At 37.4% G+C, this 11,341-nt stretch overlaps 1 protein-coding gene across 1 annotated transcript; it reads right to left on the bottom strand.

Moving 5' to 3' along the window:
* Window positions 1-2,470: 2,470 nt before the first annotated feature.
* Window positions 2,471-10,467, bottom strand: LOC127639368 (telomeric repeat-binding factor 2-interacting protein 1-like). The gene is made up of 4 exons (XM_052121330.1): window positions 10,393-10,467; window positions 8,921-9,890; window positions 8,227-8,351; window positions 2,471-3,694 (listed from the first exon to the last, which is right to left on the bottom strand). Exons 2-4 carry the CDS (start codon window positions 9,876-9,878, stop codon window positions 3,101-3,103), a joined length of 1,677 nt encoding a protein of 558 aa, XP_051977290.1. The 5' UTR covers window positions 9,879-9,890; window positions 10,393-10,467; the 3' UTR covers window positions 2,471-3,100.
* Window positions 10,468-11,341: the final 874 nt, after the last annotated feature.

The raw sequence follows: 11,341 nt of genomic DNA on the forward strand, positions 1-11,341 counted from the left end.
GCCTTAAACCTTACAAATGGGTAGACTGAACATTCGCATTAAACACCAGTACTAAAATGGGCGGGTTTTGCGATCCGAAAGTTACCTTAATTGGTAAAATAGAGTAAATCTAAATTATTCCCCTTTTTTACATTTTAATTGTGTGTTTTTAAATTAAAAAAATAATGAGGTTTCTCAGTGTCATAATTCAGGAACTGTCCGGTTATCGGGAGGTAATGTCATGTGACACTTGTTTCTTTTCTCATCGCTGGTCGGAACGGACCAATCGCAGTCGTTTGTGCTTACGAACATGGATTTTTGTAACAACCTTTTATATAGGTTGCAGGGGTGGGCTGCTATTTATATATCAAGAGCCAATCGTTGCTACCGATACATTGAAAAATATTATGCTTTTTAGTGTGCATGTGTCTCAAATAAAGCAAAAGTCGTGATTAGATTTGAATGTGGCTCAATCGGATTTGAGCCATTACGCGCCCCCTAATGGAACCAATCTGTATTTGTCATAAAATAGTTATTTGCTAGTTGTGTTTGCCGCCCAATATCGCATTCGATTCACCGCTATGGATCACCGTATGGGACAAAACTCTCAGACGTGGATGAAACCGAATCATTAAATACATAGAATGGCCACCGGGAGGCAGATGTTACTACTAAATAGTTTTCTATTCAAAAGATCTGAATACTCAATTAAACCTCATTCAAACCTCAGGATTTATTCTTTTAACTGCGGCCTGGACTATGATTTATGCCCTAATAAAATTAAACCATATCAAACAGAATAGTTCAAATAGGATAATTAGTACTTCGATTCAAGAACCATCACACTTGACCAATGAAAGACGAATCAGATCATTAGTATATTTGTGGCCTAGCTGTACATTTCACTCATTCGCTTCCATTGTAAGTACCTCACTGGAACCAAGATGTAATTAAATTTTTTTAAAGAAGAGAAGTTATTTATTTTGTGGTAATCAAACTTATTCCACAAATGCTGTCGATTGAGCTTAACTTGCATTTAACCCTTAATATTACTTTTATCTGAAATGTTATTTATATTATAGACTAAATACGTTTAAAAAATGACCAGTTACTGCAACCAAAAAGGCATTCAGCTTATCACATAGTCAGAACATTACTAATGTAAAAAACATCATCAATATTTGGAAAAAAATCATTTTTGATCCAATCTAGACAAGCCCCATTTCCAGCAGCCATCACTCCAAACATTTATACTTGAGTAATCATGCTAAATTGCTAATTTGGTACCTGAAAATCACTTGTCATTATATCAAACACAGTTGAAAGCTATTTGGTTCATTAAATGAAGCTTAACTTTGTCTTTGTGTTGCCACAGGATGCAGTAGACTGGCCTGTCTTAAAGTCAGTATTAGGTCAAATATGTCAAAAAAAAAGAAACAACTTTTTCTAGCAACTTGTCAGTCAATTATTGTTTTGAGGAATGACAGGTATACAATGCTTGAAATTGCCAAAAAAAAAACTAAAGATTTCATACAAAGGTGTACACTAGTCTTCAAAACAAAGGACAACTGACACTAACAAGGACAGAAAGAGATGTGGTACATCAGAGTCTCTAGTTTGAGAAATAGATGCCTCACATGTCCTCAGCTGACAGCTTCATTGAATTCTACCCGCTCAACACCAGTTTCATGTACAACAGTAAAGAGAAGACTCAGGGGTGCAGGCTTATGGGAAGAATTGCAAAGAAAAAGACACTTTTGAAACAGAAAAACAAAAAGAAAATATGAGAGTGGGCAAAGAAACACAGACAGATAATTAGAAAAGAGTGTTATGGATCTTAACCCCATTGAGCTTTTGTGGGGTCAGTTAGACTGTAAGGTGCGTGAGAAGCGCCCGACAAAACAGCCGAATCTATGGCAAGTGCTACAGGAAGCGTGGGGTGAAATGTCACCTGAGTATCTGGACAAACTGACAGCTAGAATGTCAGTTAGAATGAAGTAGTTTAAATTATATTTCAAATTATAATAGTTATTTTTCATGTTATTAATGTCCTGACTATACATGGTGATCAGTTGAATGCAACTTTGGTGAATAAAAGTACCAATTTCTTTCCATAAGAGCAAAATCTGTACATTATTCCAAAAATTTGGCCGCCAGTGTATGTACAAGAAAAGTCAAAGAGCCGTTTAGCGGCGACATCAATTTTGTAGGCAAACCCAAAAAGCTAATTTGCCATGGGCTCCCTCAAAAAGAATCATCATAAAAACTCTTCAGTAAAATAAGGTCAGTTGTAAACATTACTTAAGTTAATAAAAATGTACAAAAAAAAGTTTCTAAATTTGGACCACAACTACCTCAAGCAATGTGTAATTGCCTGATGAAACGGCAAGCCATTGTAGTCCTTATCTAGCAACTTGTTAGCAACATATTTAAAATAAATAAAAACACTGGTTTCAAAATTCACTTTTAGGGTATGATTTTGTTTTATTTATGTTGTAAAACAAAACATCCAAGTGTCTTAAATTAATGTTTACAATAGACATTACTTTGCTCATAAATCTAGAAACTCCCTCTTACAATCTAGATTTCTGGCAAACTAGCCTCAAACTTGCCACTCATTTTTCACATGCAAATGAGCTTGTCATTCACCGCAAACGTTTGCAGCTCTTCACTGGTAGTGGTGAACCTGCAGCAAACCTCTGGAGACAATGGATAATTTGCAGCAAAGCTCACTTGCATTTGAAAATTATCAGTGGCAAATTTGCCATGCACTCTCAATTTTTGTAAGGGCCATTATAAAAGCCAAAAGGAAAATCCAGAGGGAACCCATGGCTTAAAAAAAGCAACGTTTCTTCCTGGTTTTTGGAGTTCAACCTGAACAGCTCTATAATAGATAAATGTGTGAATGTGCATGTACACTGTTTGGATTATATTGCATTTAAAAATGCATTTAACGCACTGCTACACAGTTATAAAAATACTTTATTTTATATTTAACAAATTTACTGTAGGCAAAGTACTTATTTAAAACTTTCAATGTAAAATTAAGCTAAAAACATCAAACCGAGTTTACAAAACTGTGAGACAAGATGCATTTGCCCATCAAACCAAACAAACCCTCTCAATTAACAACAGTCTTGAGAAAGGCTTTCCTACTGTTCACAGCCTCCTCTCCGTACTTCAACTGAAGCTGCTCAAGTTCATATGGATCACCTAACAAGAGTATCTCATCATCTAGACGGGTCCAGAGGGGCCCGTGCATCTCACTGTTGTATCCCTCTAGTAAATACAACTTAGCTTTTGTGAGGTCACCATTGGCTTTCAACAGCATCTTGGTCACCTCAATAACATCTTTCTTGGACTCTCCCATCAAGCTCATGATGTGTTGTTTGACCTCGAGCAAGTCCCTTGAGAGTGCTTCCTCTTGACTTGACTGGGTGTGGTCTTCTTGTGTTTCAGAGTCAAAGATGAAGTTATGGGCACTGGAAGTTATACAGACAGCTGTGCTACTGGGCCCTGAACCTTCATCTGCTGGCATCCGTGTTACCCCATTGCAAAAGTCTTCCGGTGAACGTTTTTGGGGTTCGTGGTGCTCAGCTTGACTTTCTGGTTCTCTTGCAAAGTTATCAGGGGTGGCTGAACTTTCTTGGGGGTCTGAGGGCTTGGTCAATGGTGCTTCACTTGGACCCTCGCCCTCTTCACTTTCATCATCCATCTGTGGAGCAATAACATTACATGGGCATTAGAGATACTCGGTTTGACTGACATTATTAACCAATATTCATTCTTTTCTGCTTAATCTGTTATGGGCTCATTGATATTGTGCCTACCGATAAATGATACGATTTGGTGGGTTTCTAAAGAACAGCACCCAATAATTGATTTGACTGAAATTATTTTCCAATAGTCACTCTTTTTAGTTAACAGTTCTTTACCATTGAGTCAACCGATAAATGGCACCAGAGGAGAACTTGCTGCTAAATCAATTACAAATGTTTCATGAATTTTGTCACATGACAACAAAATTTCTCCCTACATGTTGGTTGTGCCACGTGACTTTGATTTGGTGGACAAAAGTTTTTCAAATATTAATCATTTAAAAATAAACTAGTTTTAACGCATTTAAAAAATCATTTTTGACTTCAAGCTTATTCACATTGCAGATAAATAAATATACAGTCGGTCAGATGGAGATGACAGAGGTAACAGGTGTTTATCATGATGATGAATTGTCCGTTTTAAGCGTTTCTCTTTACCGCAAAGTATTTTTGCAATTTCTTTCTTTCTTTCTTGTCAAAGATAATGTTATATAAGTGAGTACCACGATGTGATGAGGCAATAGCTCTAATGTCACAAGCTTGTGAAGTAGACAGTTTAGTTGATTATAAACAAGAGTGATGGTTTTATCACGTCGCTCGTTTGCAGAGATGCAGTCTAGTGCCATATGCATGTCGAATTAACGGGTTTATGCATCTTTAAGTTCAGTAAATATCCTAAATTAAAATATGCAAGCGTCCAATGTGGAATGCTACACTTGAGAGAGAGAAAGAGAGATGCAAAAGTATTATTATATTATTATTATCACTTGTTTCTTTTGAAAAATGTAGGATATTACGTTTTTTAGCATATTAAGATTTTAGAAATGTTTGAAGGATTGTTTTACATGGCCCCCCTGATCTAGCCAGACAGCACCCCGGTTAAAACGCTGCTCTAAAAATAGCACACGATAATCAGTTAGACCGATGTTCTTTCTCGATATTCACCCTTTTCTACTTAATCAGTTATCGGCTCTTTAACATTGCCTCTAGTGTTAAATGGCATAATTTGTCTAATAATTTCTTTGGGTTTTCAAAGAACAGTCTGACAATTGATATTACCAAGATTCTTTTCAGATATGTATTCTTTTCTATTTAATCAGTTATCGGCTCTTTAATATTGGGTCAACCCATAAATGACGCCATTTGTTGGGTCTCTAGAGCAGGGGTCCCCAAACTACGGCCCGCGGGCCGAATACGGCCCGCCCCCACATTTGGACCGGCCCTCTGAACAATGCCATGCAGAGAAATATTTTTACAATTTAATTTTAAATATGTTTTAATCATATCATATTTGTATTTGATAATACATATTGGCTTTCAAAATAAAATTTCCCTTAGTTATAATTATTAAAGTAGCCAAATTATTTGTTAGATTCACCCGGATTAACGTTCCATCGTGATCGAGCGGGTGCACGCGATCCAGCAAGAAAATTTAAAGTGACAACAAAATGGCCAAACGGTTGGGAAAGAGAAAAGTTGATTCAGAATGCAGGGTATTTAACCAAAAGTGGACAAGTGATTATTTTTTTCAAATGAGAGCAGACAAAGTGTCGAAGCTAAAAAGTGGACTATCTGTGGACTATCTGCTGGACGGCAAACCCAGTTGAACCAGTCATCCATTCGAGCTAGCTTTCAGGTAGATAAACTGATTGCAACCTGCGGTAGGCCATTCAGTGATGGTGAGTTCGTAAAGAAATGTATGAATGCTGTTGCGGAGGAGGTGTGCCCCGATAAGAAAGACGTCTTAAATGCGGTGAGTCTGTCCGCAAGTACAATCACCAGACGAATTGAAGAAATGGGGTATAATATGCCCAGCTGAAGGAAAAAGTGAAAGAATTAGATTTTTTTGCATTAGCGCTGGATGAAAGTAATGACGTGCAGGACACAGCACAGCTGCTCATTTTTTTCATGGAGTTAGCTCAAACTTTGAAGTGTCCGAGGAGCTGGCAGCCCTAAAAAGTCTCAAAGGTACTACGACAGGGGAGGATATTTTTGGTAAAGTGTGCCAAACGATAGAAGAGTTGGATCTAGACTGGTCTAAGCTGGCCAGCATCACGAATGACGGAGCTCCTAGTATGGTTGGCGCGTCAAGGGGACTGATAGGACGCATGAATAGAGAAATGGAGGATAGAGGTCTCATGTCCCCTTTACAAGTACACTGCCTAATTCACCAGCAAGCACTGTGCTGCAAAGTTCTGAAGTGGGAATCGATTATGAAAGTGGTGGTGTCATGTATAAACTTCATCAGAGCAAACAGACTTAAACACAGGCAGTTCCAAGTCTTTCTGTCCGAGCTAGAGTCTTCTCACGGAGATGTGCTTTACCACACAGAAGTCCGATGGTTAAGCCGGGGCACAGTTTTGAGGCGTTTTTACGAGCTGCTACCCGAAATCAATGTTTTTCTTCTGACAAAGGGCAAAACTGTCCCAGAACTGATCGACACAAAATGGAAATGGGACCTCGCCTTTTTAACAGATGTGACCGAAATGTTGAATGGTCTCAACGTGCAGCTCCAAGGCAAGGGGAAACTAATATGTGACGTGTATTCCCACATAAAAGCAATTGAGGTGAAACTAGCACTGCTTGTGGGACAAGTGCAAAAGCAAGACTTCACCCATCCCCCTGTTACCCAAAGCCTCTCAGCTGAGAAACCAGAGGTCCCATTCCCAGCTGAAAAGTCAGTGGAAGCGCTGGAAATGCTGAAGGCGGAGTTTGATGTGCGATTCCGTGAGCTACATGTCCACGCTAAAGAAATCCGCCTTTTTCAGAACCCTTTTGCTGCTGACATTGTCGAAGCCCTGCCTTCTTATCAGTTTGAGTTGGCTGAGTTACAGAACTGAAAGACGCGTTTAAGCCCAACAGTCTCATTGAATTCTATACTGCCCTCCCTAACGAGACCTACCCAAACATCAGAAGGAATGCAAAGAAGATGTCCACACTTTTTGGCAGCACATATATCTGTGAGCAAACCTTTTCACGCATGAAACTGATGAAAAATCAAATGAGATCAAGACTCACTGATAAACATTTACATCAGTCTTTGAGACTGGCTGTGACAGGAATGGAACCTGACATTGGACTTCTCACCAGCCAGAAACAAGCCCATAGTTCACACTGATTAGCCTAATACGCATGAGTAAGTAAATAATTTGATTTCAATAGCAATGAATATGAAAAAATGTCATTACGATAGTAATAATGCTCTTTTAATAGGCTATATATCACTTGATATGTATGGTGCATAAATAATAAATTAATCTAGCATTAGGAGGCATAATACTGTAAATCCATTTAAAATCATAATAAAATCGCCACAATAAATCAATCCGGCCCATGCCATTTTCTGTTAGACTACGGCCCTCCATTATAGAAAGGAAAAATGATGTGGCCCTCATAGAAAAAAGTTTGGGGACCCCTGCTCTAGAGAATAGGACCTGATAATCAGTTTGACCAATGTTCTTTTCCGGTCTTCACTTCCACTTAATCAGACATTGGTTCTTTAATTTGGGTCAACCCATACATTATGCCATTTGGTGAGTCTCTAAAGAATAGCACCATATAATTGATTTGACAGATGTTCTTTCTCGATATTCACTCTTTTCTGTTTAATCAGTTATCGGTTCTTTAATATTGGCTCTACTGATAAACGGCACCATTTGATGGGTCTCCAAAAAATAGTCAGATAATCGATGTGACCAAGATTCTTTATCTATATGTACTCTTTTCTATTTAATCACCTATCAGTTCTTTAATATTACTCCTCTGAAAAATGTGGGTCTCTATAGAATAACACCCAATAATCATATTTTGATTATATTTTGAAACTGTTATTCATTCTGTGATTGGTTATTTAGTATTGAGCTAGACATGTTGTTAATTTTGACATTGTTTTTATGCTACTCTTTTCAACATTATTTGTCCATCAGACCTTTGTTTTATTGTACAAGAAAAAATATTTGAATACCATATGACCAGAATTTAGATTTCATCTATTGAAAACATATAAAATGTAAAAATGTTCAAATGAAGCAACATTGAGAGCCCCATATTTAACCATATAGGGCCTTAAAATGATGTTACAAAGGGAAAGTTTGTTCTGAACCAGAATCCAAAAGTTGTATTAATTTTTTTGGGGACTCATGCAATAGGCATATAATGCTGTGTGCTGAAATTAACAGATTTTAGTAACAGACCTACTTATCTAGCCTATGTGTAAAAATACATATAAAAAGACACTGACAATTTTCTAAGGTTACTTTTTAAACTGTAGTTTTGATCCAAAATCACAGGCGAAATTGTTATTTGTACCCCCTCTCCAAAATAATTAATTTCTTAGTAAATATTGATCCATGGCATTTATTTTAGAGTTGACACGGAATGACCCATCTACATTTCTAAAATATTCAAGGTTGACGGTCTTCGATCTTACCACATCAGTGTCCTCAAACTCTCTTGCTGCTTTTGCAAGAATGCCAAGTTTCTTAGAGGAGAGTGTCGAGGGTTTGCAGGCTGTTTGTCTGGTTTCACTGAGGGATGAGGAATTTACATTTGACCCTAAATAAAAAGAGAGAAGATAATTTTTGGACAGAGCTTCTTGAGGTGTTCATACAACAAACACAAAAAGAATGCAACTAGCAACTAAAAAAAAATAAAATAAATTAGCACTATTAAAGTACAATGAAAGTTGTTAATATGCCTTGTCCGCAATATTTCAAGTTTGCCGAAGCCACACAATGGCTTTTTGTGATGAACAGTCTAAAGTTGTTGAAAATATAAGATGAAAATTAAATCACTGAAAATCTTTACCTCCGCCACAGCTCTAAAACCCCATTTGCACATGCACGTATTCAAACCTGGTGAGAATTTGCATCATGTCAGGTTTGACATCAATGATGCTAAATGGAATTCATTCTATCATGTATTATAATCGATCACGATTCACAATGAGCGCGATGTGGCAAATATGTGGCTCAAACGAGATTTGAGAGCTAACAATTGAGATAAATTTAAGCAAATAACAACTTAAACTTTGGTCTGTTCCTCACTAAGCAGATTGTATGACTTTTGAAGATTTGCAAAACAGCGCACAAGTCATACGAACAACCTTTATGAAAAAGCATCACCATCTGGACAGTCTTGTCCATCACAATCTTCCCCCAATCTTGGTCTTTTAGACATTTCAGGTCCTTCATTGACTGGCTGAGGTTGCTCTTGAGTACTATCCTGGTCTTCAACTTGGACACGAGATTCCAGCTTGTCATCATTACTTGAGGACTGTGATGGTTCCCCTGCTGCCTTAACCGCATCTGTTGCTGAACTCGCTCTATCAGAAGAAGCTGAGGGATTTGTCTGCACAGTTGGATACAAGTTGCTCTCAGTGGCGCTTCGTGTTTTAGCAGCTTCTGAGATAACCACTGACTTCCGGGGTGACTTTTGTGAAGCATCAGTCTGTGCTGAGGCTCGGGCGATGTTCTCCATAAACGAGGAGCTGTCAATAAAGGTAAGAGGTTTCTTTTTAGAGGCAGTGTCTGGACATTTTGCTGGGCTTTTCTTTAAGAGCTTATGCTGCAGGTGCTTTAGAAACCGATCCTTCATGGACTGCCAGCTATGGTCTGTGACATGACGTTTCTCCATTTCTTTCCAAACAAGAATGCCTTTAGCTTCATGATGCCGTTTTTCCATAAAATTCAATATGGCTGTATCATCTTCTTGCGAATATCCCAAACGTCCATTGCTTTGGCTACGGGATGCCATCCTTGTCTTGACAGATGGCCCAACAGTAAGTGTGTATCCATCTATATCTAATTGTTGGTTCTGCTCTATACAATCTCTGATAAACTGAGTAGAGGTGTATGTTTGTCCAGTGTTTGCCATGGCACTAGTCACGTCCCCAGGGTCGACCAGTAAAATGGAGCCCGGCTCTTGATTCCGACACATAGTGCCACCTCCATTTGTTATCAATGGATAAAGCTCCATTTTAGTAGGACCAGGTCTTAAATAGAATCGCATTGGTTGTCCACTGATGTCCAGGAATAAGACCGGGGATATGTCAGAGACTTCCTCCTTGGCTATCTTAGACATTGTGAGATTTACCTGGGGGGAAATGTAAAAATAAAAAATAATAAAAAAAAATAATAAAAAATTCTCCAAATGTTATTTTTGTCTATCCATTTACTCATACCTATATCCATCTAATATAATTAGGATTTAAAAATTTTAATGACTCATTTTCAGCATACCAATTTGAGTCAACATTTTAAGGTAAAAATGTACATGAATCCAACACAATCATAAATATTTCTTCAACATTTAAGTTCTTATTTGCTTTAAACTCTTCAAAATACTAAAACTACCCTTTATTCCAAGGTTTCGATAAAAACACACAAATTTGAACGCGGTCTCACACTTTTGCCACATTGAGTAAATCGCAACCTTACGTTTTTACTATTAAAATACTTAATTTTGCATGTCACAACTTTTTTGTGCAATGCTTTGATGTAAAGCAAACAGCGCCAATATATGCAAAAACGTATAAACTATCTAAAGCTAATGTGACCACACAATCTGATTAACAATATCTCAAAATATAAACTACCTGTGTTTACTTCTGTAGTGTTTCAGAAGCACGTCGGATGAGCCGCGGCGATTTTACCTAGAGAAACGATTCGACCAAAACATTTTTCAAAATAAGAGGTACGGATTTTTCAAAATAAGAGACACGGATTTTTGTTTGTGTGAATCGTCGCCTGATTAATGATGTGCACTGACACTTTAATTTTGGAAATTACCGGAAACGGGCATACTCAAATCGTCTTCCATTTTAGCGCGACTCACGTTTACGTGTGCTTTTAGCGGGAAAAATAACATCACTTCCAAAAGTGAAAGTAAAGATTTAAAAGAACCACAATTGTTGTTGTTGTTGATGATGATGATGATGATGATGAAGATGATGAAGATGAGCATTGTTATAATTACTACAGTACAACAGGGGTAAATGGCTCCTTGATTTTATTTTCTCCCAAAACACATTGTCACTGTTCACTGTAGAATTTTACTGTTCAATGAGATCATTGTGTGTAAACTCTAATATTATTAATATTGTGTGTAATATCTAATATATGATCTAATATTTAATTTTAATTTTATTTTTTATTTTGATGTTGTAAATTTATATTGTTAATGAATATCCTGGAAATTATCACATATATTTTTAGACAAAATATTAATTTGTTATTTTTATTCAATGTGATTTATTCAATAAGGTTTGTAGGCCTCCTTGCTCGCACATGCTTTTTCAGGTCTGCCCACAAATTTTCTTCCAGATTGATGTCAGGGCTTTGTGATGGCAACAACTTTGGATGTATGCTTGGGGTCATTGTCCATTTGGAAGACCCATTTGTGACCGAGCTTGAACTTTATGGCTGATGTTTTGAGATGTTGCTTAAATATATATCCACATAATTTTCCTTCCTTGTGATGCCATCTATTTTGTGAAGTGTACCAGTCCCTCCTGCAGCAAAGCACCCCCACAACATGATGCTGCC

This window comes from Xyrauchen texanus, chromosome 48 (genome assembly GCF_025860055.1).
Source record: "Xyrauchen texanus isolate HMW12.3.18 chromosome 48, RBS_HiC_50CHRs, whole genome shotgun sequence".
Classification (NCBI taxonomy): Eukaryota; Metazoa; Chordata; class Actinopteri; order Cypriniformes; family Catostomidae; genus Xyrauchen; species Xyrauchen texanus.

What these genes read in the sequence shown, in the direction of transcription:
- LOC127639368 (XM_052121330.1), bottom strand. Translation starts at nt 9,878, where the DNA reads ATGTCTAAGATAGCCAAGGAGGAAGTCTCTGACATATCCCCGGTCTTA. An exon ending in TGGACAAGACTGTCCAGATG is followed by an intron (nt 8,352 to 8,920) that starts GTGATGCTTTTT and finishes CTTTTTATTTAG; the next exon opens with GGTCAAATGTAAATTCCTCA. An exon ending in AGTTTGAGGACACTGATGTG is followed by an intron (nt 3,695 to 8,226) that starts GTAAGATCGAAG and finishes ATTGCTCCACAG; the next exon opens with ATGGATGATGAAAGTGAAGA.